Below are 23,605 nucleotides of genomic sequence, written 5' to 3'. Positions count from 1 at the left end.
ATATAGTCAAAATACGGAAGTAGTGTAAATCTGGAAAATTATGACGAAAATCAATTAAACCCAACTAAAATCTAGAATTGTGAATTAACCCAAAAGACCTTTATTTAATTCAAATAAATCATAAAAATACCAACCAAGAGTAATAAATAAGTGTAACAAAATATGAGTTATCAAATTCCCCACACTTATCTTTTTGCACTCCTGGGCAGAAAAAAAACTAAAGTTAAAAGTAAAGACTAAGATCAACCAATCCTTTCTAACAACTATGAAGCATACAGAAAATATACAAAGATCACAAGTCTTCCACAGGTAAATCAATCAGGACAGAAATTCTCTAATCTCAAATCACAAGACCTGCGAACTTCAACTGCAACTGCTAACTGCACAAAAATGGTTCCTCACAAGATGCTCTCAATTTTTCTCTCAAGTGTATCAGTTAATTCAATATATCACTCAAATCAACTCAAGAGAATCATCCTACCATAGGCTTGCTCAAGTTCTACTTCTCTACTGCTCATAACACATGCATGCACAAATCAAAAGGGCTTTATGCAAGATTGTAATCCAATGCTCAGTAAAACTCCAGGGTGTGGAATTAATTGGTTTTTTACTTAGGCTTGTAATGCGGCTTAAGAAATAAAGGATATAAAGGCTCAAAAGGGCTCACCAAGGGATAATAATATAAGGGATGGTTATCTGGCTAAAGTGGGTAAAGAAAGAAAGAATGCCTCAATCATATTCATGCATGCAAGTGAAAAATGCAGTTTCAAAAAGAACAAGAGCAAGTTCTAGAGGACAACAATCAAGAGTAGAATCATACAAGAAAGAAAAACTGGCCTGCAGAGAAAAACCATGTCTACAGGCTCAAAAACCTCACAAGGGTATACCACATCATGCAATCAGCAGCACAGTATCCAGCAGCAAGTAATGCAATCCAAGAATCAAGAACCAAGCCTAAGCAGAAATTTCTATCAAACCCTGTGATTTAAGTATATCCATGTACCACTTAATAATTACCAGAAAGAAAAGGAAAATCTACCTACGAAAAATCATAAACTAAAAGAAAGAAAGGAAAAGAAAAATAAAAATGCAAATAACAGAAAGAAAAGAAAAAGAAGGAAGAGAACTCCCTGAACTCCCTAAGGAGAATAAACAGCATCAAGTAGCTTGATTTCTTCTTCACTGGTTTAACACTTTCTTCAAGCAAAATGCGGTGCATGCACATGGAAGGGCTAATACCAATAATGTCAGCCATTGTCCACCCAATTGCCTTCTTATTTGCTTTCAGCAGGGTTAACAATTTATCTTCCTGCTCAGGTAGAAGGTTCTTTGCCACAATGACTGGTAGTTGCTCATTCTCTTCAAGAAATGCATATTTCAAGTGGTCGGGCAGAACCTTCAACTCCAATTTCGGAGGCTGCTCAATGGATGGAAGAGGTGTAGTTGGTGGTGCAAATTCTGCAAAAAACAAGTCAGCAGCAATGCCTGTAAACAAATTCTCAGAAACAGAATTAGGATCATCAATAATATCAACAGGCAATTCAGAAAATGCAGATTCACACTCAGAATCAGAATCATCAATCAGTGCATCATTGAAACCAGAAAGATGAGATGCTATTTCAGCACACACAATGCACTCTTGACTATCACCACAATCACAGAAATCAGAATCAGTAGATGAAAAATCAGAAAAATCAGCAAGGAATTCAGCAGAAACATCCTCAACAACTTCGTCTATCACATCAATGCAGAAAACAGAATGCTCAGATGTATCAGTGCTCTGCTTCTTGGAGCTAGTGTCACTTTCCTTAGATGACTCAGCAACAGTGTGGTTTGGCTCCTCCATATGCTTGCCAGACCGCAGAGTAATAACACTCACATTTTTGCTTCCTTTTGGATTTGGAACTGTTTGGGATGGAAGGGAGCTGTCACTTGCTTGTTGATTTTGACTCATTGACGTTGCAAGTTGGGCAATCTGTGTTTGCAGATTCTGGAGGGAAGACTCAGTAATCTACTGGAACTGCAGATTGTTAGATGCCATCTGCTTCACTAAATCCTCCAAAGAAGGGCCATTGCTACTAGCTTGCTGCTGCACTGGTGGCTGTTGCATTTGCTGCTGCTGCATTGGCTGTGGAGGTGCAAATTGTTGAAAATTTTGCCTCTGTTGTGAAGGTACAAACTGCTACCTCTGCTGGAATGGTGCACTTTGCTGATTCTGCTGGAATGGTGCACTTTGCTGATTCTGGCTCCATTTGAGATTGGGATGATTTTTCCAGCCAGGATTATATATATTGGAGAAAGGATTGTTTTGCTGCTGGTACTGTGGCTTTCCAGGAAAAACTGCAGCAACAGACTGATCAACTTGGAAACCGCTGTCTGGAAAGGAGGGACAAGCATCTGTAGGGTGAAAAATTGGATTCATAGCAAACAGAAGCAAAAATAAATCTACTAAAAACACTAAATGAACTCAGAATGATATGAGACCAACTCTCCTAAACTCTAAATGACCCTACGGACTCAAAAATCAAATAAAAAATTTTAAAAATATAAAATAAAATACTAATCAAACGAATTCGGCAAAACTAGGGCCTGTTTCGTGGGGCATTGCCCCACGATTTTTGATAGGGATGATCGTCTTCTTCAGTTCACCAATTTTCAGATCGATCAAAGTAAGTCGAACAAATCCAGAAATACCCAACACGTCTTGAAACGACAAAGAAACACAAAAACGGGTTAGTAAACGACAGAATTTGGCAAAATTAAGGGTCACCTCACACCCTTTTAGGGTGTGACTTATGCTCAGAAGGTCGAATTCCTTTGGGAACAAAACTCCTGGAGTCAATATCTCAAACTGAAGTTTTACCGATTTTCCCAAATTCGCCCAAAACTGCCCAAAACGTAAACCGTAATGCAAAAAATTCAAAAACTAAGAAAAGATGCCTCTCCAGAATCAAATTCCGATGCAGAATCAAAGGTGCATAAATCGGAATAAGAAACGCAATCGAGTGTAAAACGCAGAAACAAGACAGGTCCGCAAACAAAAATTTACGGGTTTTTTTTTTTTTTCAAAAACAGAAACGAAAACTAGAGAAGAAGAAGATGATGATCACGTTCAGAAAACGATTTAGACCGATGCAATTTCCCCGGCAACGGCGCCAAATTTGACACGAGCTGTCGAACTCGCGCAAATTAAAAATTATTTTTATTTAGGGTTCGGAAAATTTGTAGTAGAGTGGAAACCCTAAGTCGTCTCTCAAGGAAATTATTTTGGTAAAAATCGCTTATGATGACAGAAAATAAAAGGGGGGTTTGTTTTGATTTCAGTTTAATAATTTAAAAAGGAAGAATATAAAATTGGATGTAAAATTCGTAATTAAAAACAACCAACCTAAGGTTTGGGTTCCATGGACGTCTTTCCTCGGATAAGAAGATATAAGAATCGTGATTGATTTGTCAATCGAATCAGAATCCTTATTTCCAATTGACAACCCTCTCTAAGCGATCGCTTAGCATTTGATCAAAGACGATGCTTCTACTCATACAATCGCAGAGTATCAGCCCGCTTGATTTAAGGTCATAGGGTTAATCAACCTAATCATCAAATCTGATGATTAATCTCTTTCCATAATCGCAATCGCGAACCTCAGATTGAATATCCACGATCGCACGATATCAATCTGAGTTTGGAAGGGAAACGAAACTGATTTGAAATAAACGCAGACCCTCAAGACTAATCCATGGAATCCATTACCCTTAGGTTGATTAAAAGGTTCTTAGCCTCGCATGGCTAAGGTAAACATAATTGAAAGAATAAGAAGAGGAAGAAAAAGATGAAGAACATAATTGAATAAAAACTCAGAGAGAACTTTTCTGTTGTAAAAACTGACTGCCGAAGGGTTTCCTAGAGTCTCCCTTAAATAGCCGTCACGCAGGACGGCTAGGGTTTCACTGCTTCAGCCCAAACATAAAATAAAATCTGAATAAAATAAAATAAAACAATAAAACATGGCCTTGGGTCCTAATGTGAATTACAAGTTCAAACGTCAAAATAAAATTCCAGCAAAACACGTCATCTTGAGATCAAGTTTCGACCATCTTCTCGTTCGAATTTGGCTTCAGTAGCTGAAATAGCGATTGTGTCCCTATCTGTTAGCTGCAAAAAGAAATAAGAACGGAGTCAATCGGACATCTGTAGAGTGAGATATGGTCAAAATACGGAAGTAGTGTAAATCTGGAAAATTATGACGAAAATCAATTAAACCCAACTAAAATCTAGAATTGTGAATTCACCCAAAAAACCTTTATTTAATTCAAATAAATCATAAAAATACCAACCAAAAGTAATAAATAAGTGTAACAAAATATGAGTTATCAAAATCATATAAATGGACCAGCGCTAAAACGTTGAAATCAAGCGTTTTAGCGTTGGTCTCCAGAGACGTGTGCACATTGATGTGGTAGCATTACGCTAAAATGGTCACGTCTGAACGTTTTAGCGCTCTGGACCAGAATTGCTGAAAATAATAAAAATTCAATCTCAATTATTAATGGTGTCTGTCAATGTTGAAAGAACAAATCCCCGGCAACGACGCCAAAAACTTGTTGCAACTTTAGCAAGTGTACTAGTCGTACAAGTAATAAAATGATGAGTAAATATCGTTCCCACGAGGATTTGTGTTCAAGAACCAACTAACCATATATAATTAAGTTGAATCAAACAATAATTTGTTGAAAACATTGATAATTGTCACCAGAATTGAATTGTATTAAGACTTGACAAAATAACTAAAATGTGAATTATAATTTTAAAAACAAGTAGTCAGACATCAATATCCCTCAACCATGAACTTATGTAAGAATCAATCATATTACGAATTATCTCCTATGTGATGTTAATCAACCTTTTTCTTATCATCAGAATGTAATCCCTTACTATCCTGATTGATACATGAATTAGAAACCCCAATCCCTTGGTGATTCCCTTCTTAATACATACATTAAACACTAAGATCTTAAGATCACATCAGAATCCTAGCATCAATCCCTTGAATACCAGAACACTGATGATGAAATTGTTAGTTACAGAAATAATGTAAACATTCATGTTCTACACTACTACCTTAATGGAAAGAATTGATAAAGACAATTTCATATCATCACATAAAAGATAATCATAATATTCAATCAACTATACATAAATTCATACTTGAGTTCCATTGAATCAGGCTACAAAGGACTCTACTCAGACATAAGAAAAGAAATAACAAGAGAAGAGGAAAGATCAAACTCCATTGTCATGTTGTTGAATCTTCAATCACAATTACATAAGATATATTAAACTAATACAAGACTAAGACCTAAGGAATTTGGTAATTTTAGAGAATGAAAAGTCAAAAGATCTGATCTGATCCCCCCTTCCTAAGTATTAGATATAATAGGATATGATAGGATATGTCAAATGTGAAGGCCCTTTTGCCTTTTATAGTTTACAAATTACAACTGAACAACAACCAAAAACTGACATTGGTTTTAGCGCCCAACTTTGACGGATGCCCAACTGCTTTCAACTATCTTCAGCGCTAAAACATTTGAATTGGACGTTTTAGTGTTCAAGACCAGAATCTTTTTGAACAGCAGAGCGCTAAAACGTTTGCCTTGGCCGTTTTAGCGCTCAACACCAGCACTTTTTGGCTTCATTTTGCAGCTGGGCACTAAAACTTTCGCTTTGGACATTTTAGCGCTCAACACTTAGAATTCTCCAATTTCTTCAGAATCTTCTTCCTTCTCTCTTTTGCTTCTTGAGCTTCATTTCCCTACAAGAACAATGTAAATTTTCAACATAAACTTTAGAACTTGTATTTAGAACTTTCTAGGACATTAACCCTCTTTTCCATCCATTTAATCACATAAATTAAGCAATTCATGCTTTAAAACCTTATAAACCAAGGGTTTATCACCTTAGTTACTGAATTGCCGAATATAATGTTTGAGATCATTGAGGAATACTCTATAACTTGATCTGTTTCTCTGTGATGCATGCATGAATTGAAATGATAAAGGCATTTTTGTTCTTGTTAACCACTTGGCGAAATAGCCCACCTGAAAAGAATTTTTTTTCCTTTGCTTGCCCCTTTGAGCCTTAGACTGATTTTTGTTCAATTTTCCATAAACTACTTAGCTTATATTCCTGTTGGCTCACCCTTGAATGATATTGAAATACTGACCAAGGAAAATTCAAGGTGAAATGCTCCATTAAAAGTTAAGTGAAAAAAAGAAGAAGTAATCCTTCAAGGACCCGTAGTTTACTGAGATCTTATCTCACTCCCTGCTGGGGATATCATTTCAAGTACTAATAATGATTGTGGTGGAGCATCACAGGGCAAGAGTAGGGATGTGCATGGGTCGAACCGAACCGAATTTTTTAAAAAACCAAACCGAATTAGTTTAAATGGTTCGGTTCGAAAATGGTTCGGTTGGGTTCAAAACTGGTTCAGTTCGGAAGTGGTTCGGTTTGGTTCGGAATCGGTTCGGGTCGACCCTATTTTGAAAAGAAAAAAATTAAAAATTTAGAAAATAAAGTTATAAAAAGCAATTTGGTTCGGTTTGAAAACAGTTCGGTTCATAATGGTTCGGTTCTTAAACTGGTTCTAAAAACCAGTTCGGTTCTTAAACTGGTTCTTTAAAAATCGGTTTGGTTTATGAATTGGTTTTTAAAAATTGGTTATTTTAAGGGTGGTTCGGTTCAGTTCGGTTCATAGTTCGGTTCAGTTTTTTGGTTATTTTGCACACCCCTAGGCAAGAGGCTATCCATAGCATGACTTTTTAGCACATTCTGACTGATTATCATTTTGATGTATTGTATTCAGATTATATTTGAGAAAGTCCATAACATGATGTAATTATGAGTTATAGCTTGATGGTGCACATTCTGGTATAAGTCTTGTAGTACATTGATAAAGGATCATGTATAGGACTTATGTATATGTTTATTTTGATAATGGATAAACATTTGACATTATGCAAATGTGTAATGGAGTTATGAGATATTTATGTTCAAGAATGTATGATGAGATTATGTATGAGATGCAAATGTTTATGTTTAGTTAGAGGATAAAAAGATGTGAATGATAACCTATGCCAACGGATGCTAGGTGATTTCATGAGAATATGATGTAAAAATGTTTAGCATGAATATGAGCCAATGAGGTATATTGCATAATGTTAAAAAAATGAGAGTCAAGTACATGCGACGTAAGATAGGCATGAAAGTAAGATTTTTCCATTTTGGCACTCATGCAAAGATGTAAGTCTTGAACATAAACAATGAGAGGGGTTTATGTTGAGTGTACCTAAATGTAGAGTTATATGAATGAGATGGCTCGATATGCAAGTAATATGCCTAAGGATAGCTTGAGGCTCAAGTTACATATGTACTAATAGATTACCCAATGAGAGGGGTTTATGTTGAGTGTACATATGTATATTGATCATAAAATGGAATGGTTTGTCAATTAGGTGGCAAATGGGGTAAGATTTTTCCCCAAGAGAGGAAGTGACTCGAAATGAACACATTTGTGTTGTAGAAAATGAATTTGAAGTGAGCGCTAAAGTGCGCAAGAGAGAACTTAGTGTAACGCCTCATTCGCGACCCGTCATGTTATCATTATTTATGATATTAAGCACAGTTTCAATCATAACAGTTCATTTTAAAATACAAGAAAACTTTTTCTTTTTAACCACGCTTGCATTTATAAAAACCCGTATTAAATACTTTACCAAAATGTGATCGTAATTCAAAACAATATCAGAATCATAAAAACTATGGTTTAACATCATACAACGTCTATTTAAAGTTGCTAAGTGGTTCCTATAAACCAAAATGCAAAAATACACAATTTGGGGTTTTATCTACTTGAGGTACACTCAGTTTTTCCAAAAATGAAGATGAATTACAAATCCTCAAAATCCCATCTTTTGATATGTTAAACTAGACTCTTCTAACTTTCTAACAAGGTATCACAAGCCTCAATTGGAGTTCTATAGCTCCAGATACGCTCACCGTAAGTTAATTTCTTAAAACTATCAACATTGCACCAATGGGTCCACTAACATCCTTCACAGCTTTTTGAACTGCAGTCGTTCTAATTCGTTGTTCCCCAAATTTTACTATGTTATAGTAGACACCTCAAGCTTCAATTTGATATATCATAAGTCTAATTTTGGTAAGAAATGAGAGAGATATGAATTTTTCAATAACGTAAACCAATGCTACAAATTACAATGCGAACCAAAATAGCCTGCAATGAAACGTAAACCGTGCATTTTCAACAACTCCAAATGACGTCAAATTCTATGACAATGTAGGGGACATCCTAAGCTTCAACGTAAGGTACGGTATGCCTTAATTGGATCATTATGGAGATAGTTATGGTCTCTCAAAGTTAGGGTAAAATCACACTATTATTCTAGAAAATTCAGCATGGTCTCCTTTGTTTTAACAACTTTTTTTTCACTTTATAAAAGTGTGTTCCAGGACACGAAAATGGTATCTAATTGACCAAAAAGGTGTCACCAAAAGATCAACATACATTGGTGCACTTACAACCCACAATATAGAAAGTAATATATTTCTTTGAACTCCACCTAATCCCCCAATTTTAGAATAATAGAAATAAAAACCCCAATAAATCATAAAATTATGGTTTTAGCCATTTAAAAATTTCAAATTAACGCAACGACCTCATCTACCTAGAACCTGAACAATAAAAACATTCTGGTATAATAAAAAAGAAGAAGAAATTATTCGTGATTATTTTGAAATTTTTGAAGTTAGAATTGATTTTGTAAGATTCTGGAAATTATTTAAAGGTTGCAGCTGTTGTTGTTTGAACCCGGGACATTAGTGGATGTGCAAAATGTTACCACAAAACTAACATCATATTATTTCAATTATTTTTTATGGGAAAAAAGTTTCCGATGTTACTTTAGATAACTTTATCTAATGTTCATCGAAACGACGTCGTTTTGGGGTTAAAAAATTAAAAAATTAGAGTAATAAAGACTATTATAACCCTGAAATAAATTAAAATTACAAAAATACCATGATTTCCGTCCCAAAACGACGTCGTTTTGATAAACATTAGATAAAGTTATCTAAAGTAACATCAGAAAAAATAAACCCATTTTTTATTTACCAATTATCCATTGTTAGAGCTATCAAAGTTAGTCCACCGCATTAGGTCATAATCCATGTGAGTTAGGTAAAAAATTCACAGGGCTAAAAAAGCCCACAGTTGAAAAAGGTTACACAAGTCAAAAGTCCTGCAAAGCTCTATAAGTTAGAGTCAACCCATGGCTTATTAAAATTACCATTCAATATATTTAAAATTATTATAATAAATAAATATTTGCACACAAATTATAAAAGTACAAATGTAAGCAAAATTTGAATTATTTGTCCAATAATCCTTGATTAGTTGGTTTTATATAAAAAAAACATTGAAATCCTTGTTTCTTATTATATTATGGAATAAAGATATTTATTATTAAGTAATACTTACAATAAAGATTTTTATTATTCAGCAATACTTTTAGTATAGTGAAAAATATAGCAGTTTCATTTATTTAGTAAAAAATAGTTAATCAAAACTTGGTATAACCCTCTCAACTCTTTTTGCTATTATAAATCAAGTAATGCTGAAATTTTAAGTAATTTTTCGTAATTTAATCTTCTTACTATAGGAAAAATTTGAGGGCAAGAGGGAAATCCCTAGAAGGGGGATTAGTCTCATCATTCTTCCAATGAATATGGTCCAATGCACCTTCTGTTACAATGAAAAGCCAGTATTAGGGGCAATACTCCAAGGATAAGGTGACTAGAGAAGGTTGTGTGGGGATTCTAGTGGCTTCTAAGTTATCTACAAAAATAAATAATTCAAAATAATAATTAAATTAAATAAAAATTTCCTACTTATTCGTTAAAATATATATTTTATAGAATTATATATGTAAACTAGTTTTTATTATTATATATATATATTAAGAAAAATATTTTTGTTTTTATTACATACAATTTATTTTTGTCACGTTCATATAAAAGTAGGCCACATTATAATAAGCAGAGAGATAAAAGGTTAATGAAATATAATGGGACTAGGAGTGTAAATGGGCCAGCGGCCTAATAGGGGTTTATGACCCAACATATATTAGGTTAGTCTCAGCCTATTACATAAAGTTAAATAGAACAGGCTCAGTCTTTTAAAACAATCTATTTAGAAAATAGGCCATAAGCTTTCTTTTACGTGTCAGACCTATAAGTCTACAGGCCGGCTTATATCATATTATTTATTTTAAATAAAAAATAAAATTATTACTTTAATAATTTTGAATAATAAATTAATATTATTTTAATTATTGAATGCCTAATAAGTTTAAACAGGCAAACAATATTAGGCTAAGACTTTTTAAAAAAAAATATATGCCATACCACACTTATAATTTAGGCCTACATAAGGCTAACAGATCATACAAGGCCTAAAGTATTTTACACATATATAACCTATTTAGCCAAAATTTAGCCCAACTAAACCCATTTATATCGCTAACTGAACCATTTATTTTTATGTGAATGTGGTAGAACAAATTTGCAATAAAAATAAAAATATTAAAATCAAATTTAAAAGTAAAATCTCTTTTGGGTCCTTAACAAAAAATAATGTCTCCACTTTTGTCCCTTACAGAAAAAACCCATATTAACCCAATTTTTTCTGAGGAACCACATTTACAAAGAACTGAAATTATAGAGGGACTAAAAATTGACTTTTTTTTTCTAAAGAACGAAAGTGGAAACCGTATTTTTTGTTAGGGATCCAAAATGGACTTTACTCCAAAAAAATTTAAATATTAGAAATTGTGATAAAAAAATAGCCGGTACAAAAATTCCAACATATTCGATATATCACATTATTTTGAAGATTAAAAATCTTACCATAAAATAGGCTTTATGGATTCGGGCCAAATTTAAAATCAGTGACTTAGCTAGCGGATTGTGAAAAGAGGGAATTTTCTAAAGTGATCCCGACCCATGTTCTTTAAGGTGATCCTTTCCTATTTTTGGAAAATTTTGTTTCCCTCCCAATCCCTCCCTTTTTAAAGAATTCCCTCCCACTCCCTATTTTTTACTAATTCTGGATGGGGACCATGTATACCCGATCCATCAAAATAAACCTCGTGAAAGAGTGATTTACTGTACTCACGAATGATTCAATTCCCGGAATAGTGACCAAAATGTAACGTTTTGTCAAAATTTTTACCCAAATATCAAGTAAACAGTATTTTTTACAAGACTGCCACATGTCATAATTCGCTACCACTGGTAGCGATTTTGTGGCCAATAATTTCGTGACACGTGGTCATATTGCAGACCAAATTCGCTACCAGTGGTAGCGAATTATGACACGTCAGCTTTTTTCTGCGAAAGTGTGCCACGTGTCAAAAAATCATTCGCGAACATAATATGCTACACAGGGTAGCGAATTACTACCTGCTTATGTGTCATTTTTGTTGATTGTGCATTCTGACGTTGCATAATTCGCTACACTATGTAACATTATTTGCAAGCATATTTCGCTATACAATGTAACAAATTATCCCACGTGACATTATGGAAAAATTGACTGTTAACGTGACAGCCCCAAACGTGACAAAATAGTAACTCTTTCTCAATTCCCAGCTGAATCAGAATTCGGTCCAATTTTAATATTAGACATTTAATTTTCAACGTGTCCTGCTTTACCTTTCCGAAAAATTATTTATTAATACTTCTGTGAAGGCTAGCGCAGGAGAACGCAGCCTATAGCACGTGCACCACGTGCAGCATAACAAAACCTGGAAGGAGACGACAATGACATGACTCATGAGTCATGAGCACCAAGCGCGACAACTGGGGGATGAAGTGAAGAGTATCGCGAACCGAGAGTGAGAAATCCAAACTCGAAACTGCATATGGATGCTACCGAATCACTAAAGGATCCGATTCCTCTGGAGAACCGACCCGGAATCTTCATGATCGGATCCTCCAACGTCGGCAAACGGACCCTCCTATCCCGTAAGTGTCTTTCCCTCGTTATAATTATTTTTTATTCAATTTTCCGTTTTTGTTAATTTACCCATTAACCTTGTTTACACTCGTTCTAAGCTTTAATTTTAGGTTATGGTTTGTGATGTCTGATAAAACTGTTTTAAAACCACATCTTCAGCATAATTCGTGCTTAGATTAGATATCATATTTTATTTCAGGGGCTTTAATAAAGGTGTGATCATTTTTATGTTTTGCATTTTAACCTAGATGCTTTAGCATCAATTTGTTGATTCTAATTTTAGCATCATTTTTTCAATTTTTATTTCTTGTTGCGTTTACATGTGGTGAAATTTGATTTGATATGCATTGTTTGTTGATGTGGAGTGTAGGATTGCTCTCTGTTGATTTTGAAGATGCTTTTGATTCGGCTTCTGAAGTAAATGTCCATGGGTATGTTACTATGTTGACCGAGATTAATTTTATTAAACTGATTGCTTAATGCTTATGAATCTTTTCAAATTTATTCTCTTTGTGTGTTTGATTTGGTCATTGAATGAACAGGTGGACTATCAACACTAAGTATTATACTGCTGATGTTTCTGTATGGATGGCTCATCTTCGTGATGATTTTTCTGTTGGAAACCTACCCTTGTTTCCACAAATGACTGCTTTGGTGATGGTTTTTGACATGAATGATGTTTGTTCCTTCACTTGACTCTCCTTTAATTTGTTCTGTTTTCATTGTTAATTAACTGTTGTTTTAATATTCATGTGCTGAAGAATTATTCTTGAACTACTTTCCTGTTTTTCATGTGCCTTGAGTATGCATTAACAGTGACATATGCATGTAATGTATCCTTTTTTTTTACTAATTATGTGCAGTTATCCACCCTAACTGCACTTCGAGATTGGGTATCTCGCACCAATATTGGAAACTTTGAGATATTACTATGTATTGGAAACAAAGTGGACCTGGTTCCTTGTCATCCAGCTCATGCTGAATACAGAAGACGGTTGCTGAAACTTGAGGACTCTGCTGTTGATCTTTGTTCGGAATTCTCTGAGTATGGAATATCTGAATCTGAAGGAACTAGTTTATTGGGGGATGAAGAACCATCATGGGATATCAGAAGGTCCTCCTTGGAATGGTGCACTGAGCACAATATTGAGTTCATTGAGGCTTGTGCTTCCAACGCTGATTTTGACAAATGTAAAACTTCACTTCCTGTTTTGATGAGCTGGTCTATAAAACATGTTGCACATAACTCTGATTTTTACTTTGACAAATGCTCAGTTTTACATATAGATGAATCATAATTAATACATTATTAATGAGAGAGAGAGAGGTGGCTTAGATACAACGAATTATTTGAAAGATTATAAATAGTATATCATTGTAAGAACATCATCATGTCCAAACTTTTTCTGCTAACCACAAAATTAAGGTTCGAATGATGAAACATTGGAAAATTACTTTCAACATCAACACCAACAACACCTTTATCCCAAATTAATTGGGATCGGTGGTAGATGAACCCAAATAAAAGATACAAAAAGGTTGAAAAAAAAGGAAAAATAAAAGTAAAAATAAAAATAAAAATAAAAATAAATAAATAGAATAGTAAATATATATACATATATACATATATATATATATATATATACATATATATATATATATATATATATATATATAAAAGTTAAAAAAGAAAGGGAAAAGAAGAAGAGGGGGAAATGAAGGGGAAAATGACTAAAAAAGGACCATCTGGAACATAGGAATAACAACGGGTGTAACCCTCCACCATGCTTACAGCTTTTCTCCATTCCGTTCTAAGGCATACTGTCCGTCAATCTATATCCCACTCCATTAAATCTTGTTTTACTACCTTCTCCCAAGTAAGTTTCGGTCTACCTCTACCTTTTTTTGTGTTGAGCTCTTGGTAACAAACTTCTGTTCTTACGAGAGCATCTAGGAGCCTTCTCATTACGTGTCCAAACCACCTCAATCTATGTTCTCTCATCTTCTCAGCCACCGGTAGTACTCCTATCTTTCGTCGAATATCTTCATTTCTTATCTTATCCATCCTCGTATAACCACACATCCATCTTAACATCCTCATCTCTGCTACTCCCATTTTATGCTCATGTTGCCTATGTGTTGGCCAACATTCAGCTCCATATAGCATTGTAGGTCTTATTGCTGTTCTATAGAATTTTCCTTTTAACTTAAGGGGGATTTTGCGGTCACACAAAAACTCAGATGCACTACGCCATTTCATCCACCCTGCTCTGATTCTATGATTTACATCCTCATCAATCTCTCCACTTTTTTGCAAAATGGAAAATTACTTTCATATTATATAATTTCCATACATGTATTGCATTATGGATATAAAAGAACTGCTGTTTACAGGCTTGTCCATAGACGGTGATTTACATGGAGTTGAACGTCTCTGTGGAGCTCTTTCTGCTCATATGTGGCCTGGAATGGTATTGAAATCTGGTGATAGGATAAGGCAACCATCATTTCCTAAGGAAGAAGGTCTTTTTCTCTTTTTCTTTGGAGCATGTAGCTTGCCATTTTCAATAGTGTAAAATAAATGTAACCACTAATTTTGGTTTATCCTTTTTATTATTTTCTTCAGAGTTGTCTTCAGAAGAATCTGATTATGAACCGGAGTATGAAGTTTTATCCACTGGCTCAGCCAATCCCTGGGATGAAACTGAACAAGAATGTGTTTCTGCAACTTCCTTAGACACAGGCAGGTCTGCTTCTCGAAACAATATCAACACATGTTGTGAACATGAGGATGGAATTAAATCTGGTAAAGAGTTCCAGCCCACAGCTTCAAGCACTGCATTTCAGGATGAGAGTGACAAGGAAGTGGTGCACAATATCATGGATTCTGAAGGAGATGGGAAGGAAGACAATGATAAATATCTTGACTTAGAGGGTTTGGAACATTTGATGTCTGAGATTGGGAATATGCGTGCAGGCTTAAGATTGATGCCTGATTTTCAAAGAAGGGAAATGGCTGCAAAGCTGGCTATGAAAATGGCTTCCATATTTGGGGGAGAGAGTGATGAAGAGGAAATTTAGTTGATATAAGATGTTAGCTCTGTGAGATTCAGTTTTTAGTGTAAGGATACTACGATGAATGAACCACCATCACTTGGAAGAAGAGTAGTAACCTTTGTTGCGCAAGGATCAGGAGTTCCTTCATTTTTCTGCTCTCTGCTACTCTTGGTCGCTGCTGAACATGCTTCAAGATCAATTACTCCTGTTTTGTCATGTGCTGTTTAATAGCCCATATATTGTGAAGCAGAACATTTTGTTCAAAAAACTGAGTATGTGTGGGCATGTTCATGGTACTTAACATAGTGGTAGTGTTGTGAAAAACTAAGTTGGCTGACGTGGGCACTTGCTGCGATTTTGTAAGCGGGAAAATTGATTGAAAGGTACAGGCATGTCAAAATGTTTTAATTACATGGACAACGTGACAAATAGTCAGCTGGGTGACTAGTTGTTTCTTGAGGGGTAAGGATAAAAGTTGGCTTAGGCGTCTTTATTTATAACTACCCCCTTTAGTATATAATAGAGTGATCGAAGTATATGTATATTTGACAGTGAACTTATGCGTTTTTTGGTAACAACAAAAAACCAACTACTGTGTAGAAGTGTTAGGGAGAAGTTACAATTACCTTTCTTGAGCTGTTTGTGTTTCTTTTTTTGCTAACAATGTGGTAAGCGTAGTATAATGGTATTGCTATCATTAACTTAGGCAATAGTCAAGTTGGATGCTTATGAAGTATAAGGATCGTAAGGTAGTTTGAAATTCGGCTAACCCTTCTTAAGTGAGAGTCACAAGAGAAGATATAGGTAGAGTGAGAGTGAACAAGTTGCCTGCGGAGATGTCAAGTTCTGATAAGTCAGGTACTAAAGAAAAGGCATTGGAAAAGTTAGGGAAAAAGTAGGAAAGTAGCAACTAATTGATGAGTCCCGGCTCATCTTGGTTGACAAGTGAAAACAAACAATGTACGTGGCTTGGTGCTGTAAATATAGTGGGAGAAATGGATGTAATCTTTGGCAATCATGGTGCTTTCTAATAATGCATCCGGAGGATATGAAGAAAATATCGGCTATTGCTTTTTCGAGTCTCAACTTTCAACTTTGGTGGTGAGTTGTTCACACTAAAGCTGGACATGAGGGGAGAATAGAAGATAACCTAGGAAGATAAATGGTGGGTGGGACCTCAAAACATTATCATACTAAAATCAAATTTTGAAGATGCCATCAATTATCACCTTTCTTTGGGCATCAACGGTGTGGAACTCTTATAGTCCTCCCATTAAGAAAGATTTTCAGTTGATGGAAACAGGAATTAGGATAGATGCAGAAGAGGGACCATATAGCCAATGGGCATCTCTACCTTTATTATTATTTGTTTAAACTCTATAAAATAAACATCTACACTGCCTTTATGTCCCTCTTTTGTCTTATCTTACCCTTTACCTTAATTTTATTTTGTTTTGCCTCCATCTTTTACGGCATTTCCTTTTGCTAAAGATTTGTTTAATGAACATGTACCGAGGATCCACGCTTAGTGGAAATTAAGCTTGTTACAGAAGGTTGCTTGATAAATTACTACTGATGGTTAGCATTGAGCACTAATAAATGAACCTTATTCATTCATGATTCCCTTTTGACTAAAATGATTAACCTTATTCTCATTCAATGGCTGATTTGGCACAAATTTGAACACTTGCTTGGTAATTGATACAAATGAGTCCTTCTTAAAAGTTGTTACCCAACAAAAGAGCATAAAAAAAAAATGTAAAATCGGTTTTCTACGTAGACCAAAAACAAAATAGAAGACGAAAACCACTGCACTACTTGTTTGGATAAATGCACAGATTATGCTGGTTAGGTTTGTTCGGCTTTTATAAAGAACTTTTTCTGTCCTTGTGAAATTGGTTTAAAATCTCCAAAATTATATTTTAAAATTGATTTAAATTGACAAATCATTATTTTTAACTACCATTTCTTCCTCAATTCACTGCTATTATAATTATAACACGAGTAGAATAAAGACATTTCACTCGAGTCAAAGAAAAAAGAAGCTCTTGTAAATCATTAAAATTTTAATTTATAGAAAAAGTAGGAGCAATTCTTACCCAACCCAGAAAACGAGTCTTTATACAAATGAAGCAGGGTGTTAACAAGGGAAGATTGACCAAGTTTCATAAATTTATCAGCTTAAAGGGACATAAAAAAGAAGAAAAGAAAAGAAAAGAAAACCTATACGTACATACAAAATACTAGGACTGCTTTCAAGGCAAGAAACCGTTATTAACACTGTGGCTAATATTACAATTAGCATTAGTAGCGGCATTGGCATTGTCGCCATTCAAGAACTTTAACTCCCTTCCACCGGCAAAGGCGACGGCGGTGGCTCCGCCGATCACCGCCGGGTACTGGCCACATTTCTGGCACCTGGGCACCGCGAAGAGGGCGCGGCAGGAGGGGCACGAGGAGTGGGACTCAAGCCACTTGTCAATGCATGCCACGTGGAACCCATGGCCGCACTGCGGCAGCACCCGGACCTCGTCGCCGGCGGCGAACTCCGACAGGCAAATCGCGCACTCCGACGAGGCCACCAACTTGTTGGGGTTGCCCTCACCGTCGACGTAGTTGAACTTGGGCAGCGAGTCAAGTACTTTTTTCTTGAGACCCTTGTTGGCGAGGGTCTGCCTCGGCGAGTTTCCGGCCACGGCGACGGGGCCACGGCGGAGCCAGGCGCAGCGGGCGATGGCTATGAGGCCCACAACACATATGAGGGCGCAGAGAAGGGCCGCTAGGATCACGACGAAGTCTGATTCCACCGACACGGCCTCCGGCGGCGGCGCCGTAGTGGCGTTGTTTGTGGATTGGAGGATTCTCAGCGTGCGAGCCATGTTGAAGAGAATGATAGAGAGAGGAAAAGAAAGAGGTGTTTTGGGTGTCACGTTTTGAAAGATTCAATAATTGTGGTAAGTACTTATAGTTGAGAGGAGGTACTGTGTATGTGTGAGGATAAGAGTCAAGAGAAGAAGACTTAAAAAGACTTTTAAGAGAGAGAGAGAGAGAGAGGTGAATTTGAAGATGATGTTTGAGATAGTTCACTCACTTTCAATGGTTTGTGTTAGGTTTGATATAGGGGCAAGTTGGCTGCTTACGAGGGAAAGGTAGTGTGGGTAGGTGCCAAGGAGGTAATAGACAAATATGAATATGAGATGAAGCCTTGGTCTCCAAGCTGTTCTGTATTCCCCTAACCTTATCTGCTAAAGCCTAAATTGTATAAGACCCACAAGAATAATGATCATAAAAAAAAGGGCTATATTGTTTATGAGAAATACTTTTACTATGTTGTAGAAAAAAAAAATTATTTTATGGGACCCACAGGTAAGAGGAGAGAAAAAAAGAGTGGTGGGACCCAACCCTTTTTGTGTGTGTAAGAAAGTTGTTTATCTCATGTAAAATGAGATACACATAACCCATTGTTTATCTATTATCACACCAAAAAAAAAAAAAAAAACAAATGAAAAAAAATTATTTGCCTTGTGTGTTTAATACCTTGGCTGGTTTTTTCTTTCTTTCTTCATTAAATTTAAATTCGCGTGATTCTTAAGTAGAATGTAATTATAATGGTCACAAGAGAAAAAAAAAATAACATTCAATTAGTATTTAAATTGAGTAGTATGTTTTGTTTTATATATTTAAAAAAACTTCATTAAAAATTAAAAAAAAAAATTATTTTGATGAAATGAATGTATGCACGCATGTGTGTTATTGATGAGTGTCAGAGAATACTAAAGTGTGCTGAATCGCTGAATTGTTGGTATTTAATTAAGTGAAGTGCTATATTTTAGATTAAATTGTTTACAAACTCTTACAATCAAATTTTAATCATTGATTTTTTATTAATTTAATAGTTATAATTTATTGAGAATTAATAATCAATTAATAAGTGAGATCCAATAAATTATAATCGTTAGATTGACGGAAATCAACGGTTAAGATTTAATTTTAATAGTTTGTAAATATAATCATTCCAATTAAATATAAAAGAGAAGGTAGGTTTATAATATTGGAGAAAATAAATCATAAAGAGTATAGATGCCTAAGACATTTATGTCCTTTTATAAATATCTTCAATACAATAATTAAATTGAGAATAATAGCATTAAACTACAAGTTAGTTCATCATTCAAAGTCAAGAAATGTATTTTACACCCTTCATCTGAATGTGAATCTAACTTTGGCCATTTTAAATTCGTAGCACGAAAAGGAATACAGGCAAGAACGACCATCTTCAAGCCAATTGTACCACTAAGTTTAAAGTTTCGCCTTTGCTGCGGTATCTTACCAGCCCTGATTATGTTATCAACTTTTCATGCGTTCTAACCTACACTTAGCTTTATTGATAATTTAAATATAACCAAGAATAGCTAGTGGAGCTCTTCCTTTTCCTGATCTTGAAAAAAACAAAAGAGTATTTATGTGAATTTTTATTTGCAATTATGTACATGCTGTGATTACTTGTACGTACAAAGGAACATGTTCCCGTTTGTGCTCTTCTACTAAAGTCGAAATGGACTAATAATATGAGAAAAGCCAAAGAAACCTAAAGTCCAATGAGTTTAGGGCTAGGGTTTTTTAGAATCTTTATAAATACTACCACTTAATCATCAACCTCCAAGGTCATTGAACATAAGAGGTAAGCTTAGATCTGAAAAGTGCCCACACACTTCCCTTTCCTCCTCGATAGATAGTTTGGAAGGTTTACCAAAACCTAAAAAGATCTGTTCGTGCTGTGACATAGAAGAAATTAGTTCGCGATGTGACACAAAGGACTCTAGTTCGTGGAGCATCATCCCAGATCTGTCCTACAAGAGGTAATTGTAAACAATGATGATCCATTATATCCTAAACCGCAATGGTCTAAAACGCTTCCGCACATCCAATTTCTCCTACAATTGGTATCAGAGCTGGATTACGTGTTTGGATGCAGATCTAGTTTTGATTTAAAATTTTCATGTAACTAGTTTTGCTTTATGAAATATGGCACTTATGGTTCTATCTTTATTGGTATGATTTTTGCACGTGTATCCTTATAATTATTTTCATTAAAATCAATGCTTTATTTGGTTTTGGCTTTAATACATGGTAGAAATTTCTTTGTATTTTCTTGGGTTATAACAAGGAGGCTAATCCTATATGATTAGGTTTCCTCCTTGATTTTTATTTTAATTTTTTTTATATTTTCATTGTATTTCAAAAAAAAAAAAATTGTAATGTAAAAAGATCAAGAAGATGCAATGAGAAGGACATTCGTCACTATTTGGACGTGTTCGTGACTTTTCGATGGTCGATCTAAGAAACTAACCACATGGAGTGAAAGAGGACATAAAATCAAGCAAGAAGACAATTGGTTTTGACCGAGAAGAGGCCGGACGCGCCCTCACACGTCGTCGAAAGTGGTTGCGCGTGGCCGCCACTTTTCGGCATAGATTAGGCGTGTGTGGGGGCATGGCAGCTCCAATCGGGCTGGTTCCGGTGGCGACGACTTCCTCTCTTCAAGGCGGTCATTCCCCTATAGTTTTGTGCTAGGATGAGTTCGGGTGACGGCGCAGAAGACGTGACAACTAAGGTTCCTTGAAGTCGACTTAGGATTTCTTGCCAAAGTTTTGTATTTTGGGCCTATGGTTACAATAAAGGGGCTTGAAACAGAATCTATGGACTAAAAGGAAGGAGCAAATGGGCTGAAAAAGTTTTCTTTTTGTTTATTTTGTAATTTTTTTTTAGGAAACCATGGATTAAAGTTTTTAATTTTTAATCGCTTTATTTTTATGAATGGATGAATTATGTGATTGATAACATACTCTATGTGATAACATGCCTATAGGTGGTGCCATATTGTTGCAGAACTTGTAAATTACATTAGCATAGTAGCTATTATGTCTTCAGCGACTAGTATGATAGTCATTATGGGATTATTTTGATTTTATATTATTCTAAATAATTAATTACTAATTATTATGATTTGTGTTAATAATCTAGATTAATAATTGAAATAATTAATTTTGGATAATTAAAATCAAGACAAATGATCCAGAAAATTTCCTAAGAGAACTGTTTATTTTGCGAGTAAATTATGGTTATTCTAAAATAGTCATGTATAAACAAAAGATGCATACCACAATGATATATCATGATTGTGTGAAGCACACACTGCCTTTCATGACAGGATTTTAGGACCTTAATGATTTCAAAATTCCGATAAGCTAAGTGATGCACGTTCATCAGTGTGCTTGCTTACATAGTTTTGAAATCAAATAAAAATTACTCTCAATAGAACATTTCTTGGAATTTGGAAAATTCTAAATTTTAAAACATTGAATGGGTGAAGGTTTTAAATTAAGTATTTAATTTTAAAACATGCAGGCTCCATTTGTTGGTCCATTAATAAAACGGTCATGTTAAGCCCTAACGGATAAGCATGGTCGAATTTTATTTGATTGGACCTTAATAATTTCAAAATTTTAATAAGGTATTGTATGGCCCAACGTCAGCAATACTTGGATACTAAAGATAATTTTGAAATTAAACAATGGTTAATTACATTCAACTTTAGTAAAGTTATTAACCCTCTCAATGAGGCTCTGGTAATGGCACCGAAGGCCCAAATAATAATTTTAGTTTTTACAAGTGACTTGCCCAATGTAAGTCTTGTAAAGAAAACTAAAAGGATTGTTAACAATAAACGATGAGTAGTTATTAGAATCTACTTGCGATTGATTTGTTTATTGCATTTCTTGTTTGTAAACTGCGTGTTTTGTATGTTCTTTCAGAAAATGTCATCTTTCAATCCATTAGCTATTATCTTGAGTCAAAAAACCTATGAATGGTACAAACTACAAACAATGAAAAACTAATTTGGATATTGTTCTGCAATATGAAAACATGAACTTTGTCCTAAGTACCCCTAAGTCAGCGCAACCTGCTGAAAATGCATATGAGGTAACAAAGATGCAGTTTTCAAATTAGAAGAAGGCAAATATTGCAGTTCGCTACTACATTCTAGCCAGTCTCACCAATCACCTGTAAGAACAAGTGAGCATGATTGAGAGTTGAGCAGAAATGCTCAAGACTTTTGATGGCATGTTTGCTACTTCTAGCAGTTCTGCTAGGCTATGTTCTTTCAGAAAATGTCATCTTTCAATCCATTAGCTATTATCTTGAGTCAAAAAACCTATGGATGGTACAAACTACAAACAATGGAAAACTAATTTGGATATTGTTCTGCAATATGAAAACATCAACTTTGTCCTAAGTACCCCTAAGCCAGCGCAACCTGCTGAAAATGCATATGAGGTAACAAAGATGCAGTTTTCAAATTAGGAGAAGGAAAATATTGCAGTTCGCTACTACATTCTAGCCAGTCTCACCAATCGCCTGTAGGAACAAGTGAGCATGATTGAGAGTAGAGCAGAAATGCTAAAGACTTTTGATGGCATGTTTGCTACTTCTAGCAGTTCTGCTAGACTATGTTCTTTCAGAAAATGTCATCTTTCAATCCATGAGTTATTATCTTGAGTCAAAAAACCTATGGATGGTACAAACTACAAACAATGGAAAACTAATTTGGATATTGTTTTGCAATATGAAAACATCAACTTTGTCCTAAGTACCCCTAAGCCAGCGCAACCTGCTGAAAATGCATATGAGGTAACAAAGATGCAGTTTTCAAATTATGAGAAGGCAAATATTGCAGTTTGCTACTACATTCTAGCCAGTCTCACCAATCACCTGTAGGAACAAGTGAGCATGATTGAGTGTAGAGCAGAAATGCTCAAGACTTTTGATGGCATGTTTGCTACTTCTAGCAGTTCTGCTAGGCAGAATGCGCTGACTGCGGTCACCAAAATTATTATGACTAGAGGAAGTGTGCAGGATCATTATTTGAAAATCATAGCAAACTTCAAACGAGCAGATGAGAATAAGATCAAATTTTAACAATAGGTGAAAGTTGACCTTCTTCTACAATCACTGCTTGAATACTTCAACCAGTTTAAAATGAATTATAATATGAACAAGATGAATATGGATCTTACTCAGCTGATATATGAGCTTGACAGTGTTGAATAGTCTCTGATCAAGCAGGGAAGTGCATTTTTTACTGTTGAGAGTTTTGTTAAACCTAAGTAACAAGAACAAGAAGAAGAAGAGATCAGGTATTCCAGTTGCCAAACCAGTTGCAATGAAGAAGCCAAAAGGCAAATACTTCAGGTGTGGACGAAAGGGGCATTGGAAGAAAAATTGCCCACGTGTGAACCAACCAGTGGTTCAAACATAGTTTGCCTATCATTCAAGGACAAAGAGTTTTGAAGCTTGGAAATGAGGAGCTTGTGTCTGCACTAGCAGTAGGACAAGTTGTTTTATCATTTGATAATTGTAGAACTTTGGTTTTGGAAGTCTGTTTATTT

The 23,605-nt window shown here is 35.1% G+C and overlaps 2 protein-coding genes across 2 annotated transcripts; one reads left to right on the top strand and one right to left on the bottom strand.

Moving 5' to 3' along the window:
* The first annotated feature begins 11,925 nt into the window (after window positions 1–11,925).
* LOC133301771 (uncharacterized) lies at window positions 11,926–15,868 on the top strand. Its single transcript, XM_061501469.1, has 6 exons — window positions 11,926–12,106; window positions 12,469–12,529; window positions 12,641–12,776; window positions 12,962–13,289; window positions 14,493–14,621; window positions 14,725–15,868. The coding sequence occupies exons 1-6, from the start codon at window positions 12,004–12,006 to the stop codon at window positions 15,177–15,179; spliced, it is 1,212 nt and encodes a 403-aa protein (XP_061357453.1). The 5' UTR covers window positions 11,926–12,003; the 3' UTR covers window positions 15,180–15,868.
* A 1,449-nt stretch (window positions 15,869–17,317) lies between these two features.
* LOC133301778 (RING-H2 finger protein ATL8-like) lies at window positions 17,318–18,176 on the bottom strand. The gene has a single exon (XM_061501478.1). It carries the CDS (start codon window positions 18,032–18,034, stop codon window positions 17,411–17,413), a length of 624 nt encoding a protein of 207 aa, XP_061357462.1. The 5' UTR covers window positions 18,035–18,176; the 3' UTR covers window positions 17,318–17,410.
* Between the last annotated feature and the right edge of the window lie 5,429 nt (window positions 18,177–23,605).

The sequence above is a fragment of the Gastrolobium bilobum genome, unplaced genomic scaffold (assembly GCF_033153095.1).
Source record: "Gastrolobium bilobum isolate Gb01-03AN ecotype WA unplaced genomic scaffold, APGP_CSIRO_Gbil_v1 utg8579, whole genome shotgun sequence".
In the NCBI taxonomy this organism is placed as follows: domain Eukaryota; kingdom Viridiplantae; phylum Streptophyta; class Magnoliopsida; order Fabales; family Fabaceae; genus Gastrolobium; species Gastrolobium bilobum.
Note: the sequence above shows the minus strand (reverse complement) of the source record. Positions and strands in the feature narration are given on the sequence as shown.